Here is an 11,107-nt window from a genome sequence, read left to right on the forward strand (position 1 = left end):
ATCTGCTGGAATGACGTTCATCGCGTTAACGGTAAACACAAGAATGTATCCTAAACACTGTAGCTAAAGCTCAGGTGTTTGAAGATTTAACAGACTGTTTTCATTCGCTCCACCCGCCAGCATGGGGCGCGCATGTACAGGGTGCGTGTGCACAGACCCAAACTGAACGACTCTCAAAGAGTCTGCTTCTGCTGACGCGGCTGGTGTGGAAGCTCCTTCAGATGTACATTCTAATAAAATAATAATAGTTCGTATTTGAGGTTGTTACACCTGCACACACATACAGGAAGGAGACTTTTGGAGTCGCGGAGATTATGTGTTTTTTCTTTTTGTTTTTTTTTTTGTCCTAGGAAGACTAGGTGCACTGATGCCACCAAGAATTTTTTGTAGGTGCACCAATGAAAAATCTAGTTGCAAATGCGACCAAATTGGTCGCACTCCAGAGCCCTGCTCCATCATAAAACTGGTAATTAGACCGGAAGCACAAATAACATCCCTGACAAAAAAGGTACCAAGTGGGAAATGGAAGAGCAGAACTCCATCAGAAACAATCTAAACATTTATCATTTCTTTAACTAAACTCCAACCCTTTTGTTGATCACAGGCTTGAATAACATCTTATGACTCTGAGTTTAAACTTCCTGGGATCGCCTCGCTCGTGGATTCCGCTCCAGGGAAGGAACACCAACAGCCCATGAGCTGCATCCTGCACGGCTCACAGCAGAAGTCAGCGCTCAGAGCCACTCATTTTATCAACAAAACTCACTACTGACAGCTACGAGATAATATTATGGGATAAAATGAATCCTCCATGTCAAAAGGCGCTCTGAGGCTCAATTCATGGAATCAAATTGCAGTTAAGCTTTGGTGGGCCTCTTTGCGAGCTACAGCTTCCGGCTGTGAGCTACCACTCAAATCTAGGATAGCTGCTTATAGGACAGTTACTACCTTCTTATCTCAAGTAACCTCTCAAATAAAGAAGGCTTTTAAAAGAAGACATGGGAAGTGAGACTTCTGCTCAGATCTGTTGGAGGATCTGTTAGAAGATCTGTTGGAAGTGTAGGCATGTGTTCTTCTAGTCCAGCAAAAAACTGAGCAGTGATGAATGAGTTGGAGAAAACCTGGAAGAGTCCTTCCTCCGAGGGCCTCAGAGAATCCCACTCCGGAGAGTCCAGGAACTGGAAGGGGTAGATGTAGTGCAGGAACTCTCCCTTAACTGATACTCGAACTCTGGGGGAAGACATGGAGAGTTTCCATAAGCTGTACAGACAGACTTACCCCTGGGTGACAAAGAACAGCACACAAACACTGCAGCAGCAGAGCGGAAGCAGCTCAGGTTTTCATTCCGCAGGCAGGATGCTGCATTTTCATCCCCATTACTAAGAGATTTAGTTGTGGTGAAGCTGCTTCAATCTAAAGATCATTTCTAACACAGGAGAAAAAGACTTCTACACCCTGGTGAAAACAGATAAGATTCGAAAATAATCTAAAATCTCATGTCATTGGATTTCTGTTCAAAAACATTTAATTCCAACAGTTTCAGACCAGAGCTTAGTAAGTAACCTTGTCTAAGTGATGTCAAACTGTCCAAGATGATAGACTAGTTCACTCCTGCTAGAATCCTTGAAAGATCTTGAGAGTGTGCACGTTTGGTCCACGTGTGTTAGACCTGAAGAAGGAATTTCAACATGTCACACAATATTTTGATATCCAGAGAGTCTGGGATAAATGTCCCACTGCTGGGGGACATCAAGTTTCTAAACAAGCCAAACTGGAGCATGGTGTATCAGAACGGTGAACACTGAAAATTAGACTCCACCAGGGTCGGTTACCAATTTTGTTCACAGCATTTTTGGACAGAATTTTAAAGTGCAGCCAAACAGACAAATTCTTTAGTTTTGGTAACCACAGAATCCGCTGCTAACAAATAACCAGGGGTGTGGATCGTTGCTTAGGTGGCGATCCGATTCACAAATCAAGCTCAACGATTCACGAATCAAACCACGATTCTTACTTCTTAATATGTTTGTTGCTACGCGTATGTCTTTTTACTGGATGTATGAAAGCTGAAATTATGTTTAATAAATAACCACCATTTATACCTTTACTTAGAACAGTAGATCAGAATCAACAAAACTACTAAAAAGACAAATATTTAAATAGAAAGAAATTATGTTTGCCATTTTAAACACACTTTTTTTTTTTTTTTGGTCTACCTTCTGGTTAAGTTCAGCAGTAGCATAAACAATATAAAAAGCATAAAAAAACGTTGTTGTTTTTGATCATTTAACTCCAAACCTGAAAATGTTCTCCACAGTTTTCCATCCTCAAAGTTCTTCAACATTTTACGTTCTAAGCATCACATATTGGTGGAGAGCCTGTGTGAAAAAAGTCGTTATTCTGCAACAGAAGCCGCTGATTCACACTGATCACATCCACACTTCACTGCTGTGCTGCGGCGCAGCGTATCAGCACCAGGCTGCGTTTCTCCACTGCAGAATCCACTGGAGTTACATTAATAAGTCACTGTTGAAGAGTTACCATAACCAAAAGAATGTAAAGACTGGAGCTAAAGCTCTGGTGTTAAACTTGTTTTTTAGAATGTATGTCAGTGAGCGGAACAGTCACAGTTTTTGAACGGAAAAAATAATCTTGCAAGTTTTACTTTGAAAACCGCAAGCTTCACCGACGCAAAGATGTGTTTACTTCCGGCAACAGTAGCGCTGCTCATCCAGTTTGTTCTAGTTCATAAACATAAAATCCAATATTATTCTGCATTTCAGAGCAAAAATACATCGTCCCCAGATAATATTTTACTACCCTCTAATATATTTATAAAGATGACAGACAGACAGACAGACAGACAGACAGATAGATAGATAGATAGATAGATAGATAGATAGATAGATAGATAGATAGATAGATAGATAGATAGATAGATAGATAGATAGATAGTCCCATCAAAAAAACTACAACAAAACAGCACAATGTCAAAAAATACACAAGTTAAGAACAGTATACAAAAAAACATAAAAGTTAATACAAAATATTGATTAGATAATGCACCATAAAAATGAGTTAAAGGGACAGTTAAAAAGACAGTCCCCCCAGTGTCTCCATATTTTTGACTGGAAGCATATGGCATTAAATCTAATCTAAACTGGTGTTTGTTACTTTAGACGCGAGGCTTCTATAAGTGTATTTCTGTTGTGAACCAGTGTAGTGATGGCCAGGCCCACTAACAGCAGATATACGGTATGTGCATCCATCTTTGAAGAAGTTTGGATTATTTTCGTGGGAGAAATGCAGACAAAGACTTGGATGAATTCATGAAGTGGGTGGTAGCCACACGCAGCAGCAAGCAGAGCTTCAGGAATCGAGTCGTTCTATTTCCGGGTAGAGAAAAGCTCACTAAAAATGACTAATATTTATTACATTTGTGTTTTAGTGTTCCAAAGGTAATATATGATCATATATATGGATATAGTTCACTCTGAAAGACTTAAGAAAGTCATATGACCCCTGTAAAGGTGAGGTTACCCAGGAGCGACAAGTGTACACATGGTTAAGGGACAAAGTTCAACATCTTTTACAATTTTGGAAGCACAGAATTCAGTGTGAACATACTCAGATGGCATAGTGGTGGGGTGGTTAGCAATATGGCTTCACAATAAGAAGATCACAGGTTGAATTCCTCATAGAACTGTGTCTTTCTTACTCAGTCTAAAAACACGCTCCACAAATTTTTAAATGTTTGACAAACATTTAATGATTGTAGTAAACAATGCAATTTACTTGAGTACTAATAGATATGCATTTAATGTAAAACAAGCATGACTAATGCTGACTAGTCAAGTGAGTGAGAAGTAGAAAAAACGGCTGGTTGAAAGTATCAATACATTTCACAGTTATGGTAAATCTTAAATTTTCAGAAAATTAGGCTAAAACAAAACTAAAATACAAGCTGTTAAAACTGTTGTCAAAACTAAATCCAGTAATACAAAATGTCACCAATATTGAAATAATAGGTACATTGAACCCTGTAGACATGGTGGTGCAGTGGTTAGCACTATCGCCTCACAGCAAAAAACCCTCAGTTCAAGTCCCAGTGGGAACCTTTGTGTGGTGAGTTTGTATATTATCTGTGTGCAACTTTTCATTTAATTCAAGATTACTTAAAACTAGGGGTGTAACGGATCACAAAACTCACAGTTCAGATCAGTAAAAAAAAAAAATTAGCAAAAACGACAAGATTAAAGCTTAATAATTTTTTGGAACTGCTTCAAATCATATATTCAACAAGCATGTAAAGTACTTCACACACACAATATTTATATATGCAACATTAAAACATTCATATTTTCTGACTAATTTTCCGCATCTGTAAAACTAACGGCATGAAGCCCAATGAGCAGACCCTCCGGCAGATTTTTATGATTGTTGTGGCCTAAAACGCCGGATGTTGTGGTGGCTTTTGTGGAAAGTTGTGACAAAAGTTGCTATGTTTTTTTTTTATATAGATTTACTTGAAAAGCACCTAAAAATGTTAATTATGAAATAAACTTCACATTCTCATATTCCAACTCTTTTATTGCGACACATTCTCTAGGAAAATACTTCATCATCACCTTATATAATGTTGTTCTGTCATTTAACTTGAATAGAAACGTGAAACACAAAATGAACTTTTGCTCCTCTCTGCTCACAACAACCCAAATATTTGTGTTTTTTTTTTTAAACATACTTTAGAATAAAAAGATTTTCCAAAGAAAATTTATAACCTTAAAAACAGCATAATCAGATTAATCTTCAGATCTCCATGATCTCCTCAGAATCTTCCTCTTTCTCTGTTTTAGAAGCATCACTGGTGAGTCAATGGTACACTTTATGTTTTTGTGGCCATCAAGACATTTATTAGTAAAATATAGCTTTAAAATAATTTCTACAATTTAGTTTTTCTATATAAAATAAACTTCATTTACTTTTCCAAGTAGCTCATACAAGTTCCTTTCAAAATAAAATCATCTCTAAAATTGAGTTTTTCTTTATAAAATTACTTCTTTTACTTTTGAAAGTAGCTCATACAAGTTCCTTTCAAAATAAAATCATCTTGTGTTTGATCAGATCCTGTAATAATGTATTTCCTATCATTGTACTTTAGTATTGCTTCATCTTTTTTCTCATTTTACTATTAATTATACTATTGAATAATGTATACAAAAACTTTGGTGTAGAATAAAAATACTTTTAAAACTAAATGTAATAAGATGATGTCATTCTGATAATAATCTGCTCTGACAGCAGATTAAACATTTTACCATCATTTTGCTCAGATTTGTTAAAAATCTAAACATAAGTAACAAAATGTAAATAATTAAAGTAAATAAACAATGCTACAAAACCATCATTTATTCAGATTGTTTTTTTCTTCAAACCCAAACAGCCACAGTGGAGGAGGGAAAGAGCTGCATGTGGCTCCAGAGCCTCAGGTTGGAGATCTCTGATCTAGTCTCATAATCCATTCATGTTCTGGTGAACAAGACCGCCCGCACCTGCACGCGCTTAGCGCCCCCCCCCCACCGGATGCGCACATGGCGCACTTCCGTACCCGGCCACGTGCACGGCAGCAATAACGCTCAAAGCCCCCCCGCCTTTGCACACGCGCACAGAATAGCCCCGTGCACATTTGCGGACAGAAGAAAAAAGTAGAAAAAGACTAGAGAGTGATGATAAAGAGAGCACGCCTCCCTTTAAGAAGTCAGGAGGGAAAATATCATGAAGCTGCGTCGTCATCCATGACTGCTGTCACGGTAGATTGGGGAAAGTTGCGGTGAAAATGAAAAGTTGCAGAGAGCGCAACAAGTCGCGGGGTTTCCTTGATTTTGCGTTAATAGTTGCGATAGTAACATTGCGAAATCCTGGAGGGTCTGAATAACTGGGTTTTTCACCAAAGCCCCATCGCCACACACTCCAGGAGAAACAGAAACGTCTGCAGTTCCCATTGACTGAACTGGACTGATCAACCCCCCCTCCTTCCGTGTTCCATATAGGAAGTACCACTGGGTTGCAAAAAGGCCAAAGTCCCATTGACTTACATTGAGAAACAGACAGTTATTTCTCAGTCATTTTATATGTCAGAATAATCATTCTTCCTCTGCTGCTTTCTGATTAACTTCTTTTTTCTAATCCTAATTTTTTTAAAAGATTTTTTTTTCCATTATCACAAGTTATTAGAGTTATAAATTGACCAATCAGATGGCTCAATAAGCATTTGTGGGTCTGATGTCGACCGTCTGGGGGGTTTGATTGACAGATGACGGGTAGCCAATGGGAGCAGACTTCATCAATGGGTCCGTGAAGACCTTTTAACACCTACTTTACAATTCAACAATGTACCAATCATTGTCCTACTGTTGTTTTCCTCAATGGAATGTACCGATGCAGCAGTTTAAAACAACAAGAGGAGCATGCTGTCGACATTTTTAGATGAGGATTTACTCTGGAGAAATAGATTTCACAGTGACGTCACCCAAATGCTCCTTTTATCTCGACCAAAAGGAATAAATGTAAGTAAATCCCAAATGACCGCTGACAGAATCAAATGTTGGAATGGTTCTCCCTCAAAGACTTCAACAATGACTTGTACAATTCTCTGGTGTTATTACAGTAGAAGCCGTTTACATCCCGCGGTCTCGTGGTAGAGGCGTGGAAAGAGGCGGACGGTTGAAATAAACTCACTCCAGATTGGCGACAGTACTTCATGTAGATTCATGACTCAGCTATGACTCACAGAGACTCAGACCAATCACTGAAGATGGGTTGAAGATGTTTGCAAATGGCGATATCCGTTTAAGGAATTGACGGTGAAAGCGGCGGCCTACTTTCACAAGGAGTGGAAGTAATGCATTTCCAATGGGGGACCTCATGGATCGAGAAGTCCAGTATTTTTACAGTCAATGGAAGTTCCCAGCACACAAACTAAAACTGATGGAGCAACAAGATGGAACAGTGCTTCTGACATGGTGGAGAGATTTTTTGGAGCAGCAGCCAGCAAACTGCGCTGCTCTCCTCAGGTGCGAAAAGGTGGAAGCTCAGGGGACATCTGCATCCTCACTGAAAATGACATCTCCAATGCTGAGCAAATGGCAAAAGCACTGAAGGATGCAACAAGCATCATGTCTGAGGATTCTTCACCCACACTGTCTGTGATTGCACCACTGCATGCTCAGCTGCTTCACGACACCAGAGCCAGCTCTGCTGAAGATGATGCTACAGAGCTTCTGCACTTGTTTCCCTGCTTGGAAAGATATTAACGGAGGTAAAAGTTGTCCCCAAAACTGCCAGCCCCAAAGCTTACCCTGTCTGGACCTTCCTTTTTTTATGTTATCAGTGAGTAAGTGCTCAACTATTTTTTCAGAATTTTTAGTTGAACAGGTGTTTGAGTTTTGAATTTACTGTTAAATGAGTACTGCAATGTTTATTTATTTACAGATTTGAGATGCACTTAAGGTTTTTTTTTTAATCTCACCAAAGTGAGAGCTGTTTATTTTAGCAGTCTCTCAAAATGTAAATATGCAATACCTTTATATATATTATTTGAACTTATTTATGTTTTCTTAATACAGTAAGATGATCCTTGTGTATTTTTTTTTCCTATTTTGTCATTTGAGATGCTTTCAAATATTAAATTTTTAAGCTGCTGTATTTTTTTCAAACCTGAATTTACCAGACTGAATTTTTTTTGAGTTATTGGAAATTATTGGTCAAGCACTTTTTTTGTAACTACATGAGCTTGAAAAGTCTTTCACTGCCTTAGTACTGTTGAGATAATAAAAATAGGTTTGCACAGGATTATAAATAAATACAATTTCTTTATCAAAAGATTGCCTTTGTGTGTTTTCAATTTTTGAACTGAGAATCGATCCAGAATTGAATCGGCATCCCAAGAATCAGAATCGAAGTGAACTGTGAGTCATTGTAAGATGCACATCCCTAATGTAATATACATATATTTTCTGTGTAAAATAATGTAATAATTTGGATGGTTAAAAAACATATACTTGGCTGGTAAATGTTTATCTTTCAGCCACAGGGCAAAGGCAGGGTGTCGGTTCATTGGGAGGGGAATAACATCATTTTAACAGAGCTAAAAAGTCAGAAAGGAAACTAATTTTCTCTCTTATAAAAAATCAGAAACAGATTACCAATGATATGGGGGCTGGAAAGAGCCAAAATGAAATAAATATATACACCATTAAATAAATAAATAAATGTGGCATTAATTATTTAAAAGTGGCAATCAATAAATAAATGTTGAAATAAATGTGGTATTAAAATACGAGAATAGAACATTTAAACATTTAATGACATATTTATTTATTTCATTGTCCCTTTTAGGTTAAAAGAGCCAAATTGAAATAAATAAATGTGTCATTAATTATTTTAAAGTGGCATTTCATAAATAAAAGTTTAAATAAATAGACAAATGTTTAAATAAATGTGGCATTCAAACATGAAAAGAGCCATTAAAAAGCACCTTTTAACATTTCATAATATATTTATTTATTTCATGATTTAATGACACATTTCATGAAACAGGAAGTGGACACACCATTCAAATGCAATCTGTCAAACTCTGCCGTCAAACTCAGTGGGCGGGCCTAACTCTCATCATCGCTGCTCCATTGCTCTGGCCTGGTCCAATCCTCGTCATGGTGAAATCAGTACTGGAGACCTTTGTGATCTTTCTTAATAGACAGGACGTCAAAGCAGGACCGTTGATCTCAGGAAACTCGGGAATCTTCGTTTTGAAAGTTGTTGTCTGACACCTCACTCACATACACATGTAACTCTCATCATCGCTGCTCCATTTCTCTGGCCAGTGTTTCCAGATTTCCGCCCAATTGGGGGGTTTTGGTTCTAAATTTGCGGGCAAAAATGGCTCACTGACATATACGCTGTAAACATTGTTTTGGTGAAATGAAGAACTTTTGTTAGGTTCGCTAAATAAAAATGTATTCTCCGTCCACTTCCGCGGCACCGTTGTTAACACCGGATCCTTTCCCCACGGAGTTTCCACTTTTGTACGGCATGGGAGACTCCCTGGCTGGGAACGGAGCTCGCCAAATAACCCTGAATGCAGTGTGCTAACGGGTGCGTTCCCACGTCAGCGACCGAGCCCCTATACGTAGCGTAGAGAGGAAGCGAGGAGGGTGCGCGTGTCCTGCGTGTCCGTGCTCCCTCACTTCTCCTTACCGAGAAGCGCCTGAGAAGGAGTTTATTCTTCAATGAAGGCAGAAGCGCGCGCTCCTGGCTTTAATGCATCAGTGACACTTCTCATCGGTATCATTAAGTACGCTGTCGCCGTACAGTTTTTGGTTCTGAAGAAAAAAAAAACTCTTCATATTGAGCAGTATTCTAATGTTCTTCTATGGACATTTTACCAAGGATGATCAGAAGTGGACATGTAACAGACATCATCTGGCCGTGGAGGTGGGAGGTTATCTGGATTCACGATTGCCTCCGTTCTGTAACATCCATCATTTTCAATGTTCAAAGATATTTTTCTGGACAGTTTTCTGCGTAGTCCCGTACTCCAATCGCTGAAATAAATTCAAGTTAAATTACGCGATCCGCCGGCTATTGCACACTGGACGTAAAATTCCAGTCGTGTGTGACGTCACCAGTAGGTGTCACATTCCGCATTACCACAACAACGTGAGCGATTACGAGTTGGTTGGAAGTATAAACCAGCCAAGACAGGACTACTGTAAACACACCACTCAATATGGAGATCATTACGCTAAAAAAATGTACTGAAAGCCCCTCCCACACCCAGCCCCAAGCTTTTGAACACATTTATTGGCAGGCGAGGCAGCAATCCCCTCAACAACGGAAGAGCCCAGGACAACCCAGTCTCCCAGTTTCACAAAAAACGGGTCTAAATTGTGAAATTTAGTTTGTCTGTTTTGCTGGACTTCTCACCAAAACAGGGCTCCAAAGTTGCGAAATATCAACGTTTACGGCGCACGGAACAATCCCTGAACCGGACGATCAGCAGGATTTGGTGACCCGACCCGCGTCGGTGCCGCGTCAAGGTTTGGGTTAGAGTAGGTTCGGACAAACCACCCGGACCCTTTTTTAATTCGGCCCCGAATGACTTCTGTAAAGCTAGAACGTGATCACAGTCTGACTACTTCCGGTCGAGGACGGTCAAAAGTTTAAAAGTTTCCAGAAACGAAGATTCTCAACCATAAAAATAATGTTCCTTTATTTTCTCCCTCATAAACAAACACAAATGTCGGTTAGTTTAAGTGACAATAACGAGGATGCTTTCAGACTAAATGAAGAAAGAAAAAAGAAACGTTTTTTTAATTTCTTTTTTTTATATTATTATTAATCTATCATTATTAGTCTATTATTATTGATAATATTATTAATATTATTGTTATAATAATTATGTCAATGATTATATGAATGACATAAACAAAATACAATTGACAAATAAATAAATCATTAATCCACAAGATCAACAGACTTTAATAATTGAGTTTTAATCATTCTTGAAAGCTGTAGAGGTCAAGAGAGAATTTGAGAATTTATCAGTAGGTGGGGCTGTGTTATCCATGGAATGAAAAATACCATTGCCATTATTCTCTGTGTTTTAAGGTTTTTACCTATTGACTGCTGACTGACCAAATGGAAAAATGATAAAGATTGGAAAAATAATCTCAAGTGACAGTCTGAGTAAATCAGTCATCAATTTTGGATGCTCAGCCCTTTTCAAGTGAGGGAAAAGTGCACAAAATACTAGGTCAATTTTGAGAGAGGCTGTAAAATCATATTCATCATCCTTTGGTGTGACGTTCTTTTAGAGGTAGATAGCTGTCACCACTTGAATTATTTAATTTTTGTTCTGTTGTTTACAACAATTCTGCACTAAGTAGTGTCACTGCTGATCGTGTTTACTATTGTTAACATTGAATCTGAGATAATTCTAATTCAGTTGTTAATGCTCGTCATGGGCGTAGACAGAGAGATGGCTAAAGAGCATTCAGCAGACGCACCGCCTCAGGAAAGAAGCTATTCCTGAGTCTGGTGGTCCGGC

General features: G+C 38.5%; 1 protein-coding gene across 1 annotated transcript in view; it reads right to left on the reverse strand.

Annotated features, from left to right (window-relative positions):
- Positions 1-11,107, reverse strand: part of popdc3 (popeye domain containing 3) — a 34,986-nt gene that overhangs the window by 11,791 nt on the left and 12,088 nt on the right. The window contains exon 2 of the mRNA XM_024280769.2: positions 1,122-1,230. Within this exon, the coding sequence (XP_024136537.1) occupies positions 1,122-1,230 (109 nt within the window). The remainder of the gene's footprint in view (positions 1-1,121; positions 1,231-11,107) is intronic.

Source organism: Oryzias melastigma, linkage group LG17 (assembly GCF_002922805.2).
Source record: "Oryzias melastigma strain HK-1 linkage group LG17, ASM292280v2, whole genome shotgun sequence".
Lineage (NCBI taxonomy): Eukaryota > Metazoa > Chordata > Actinopteri > Beloniformes > Adrianichthyidae > Oryzias > Oryzias melastigma.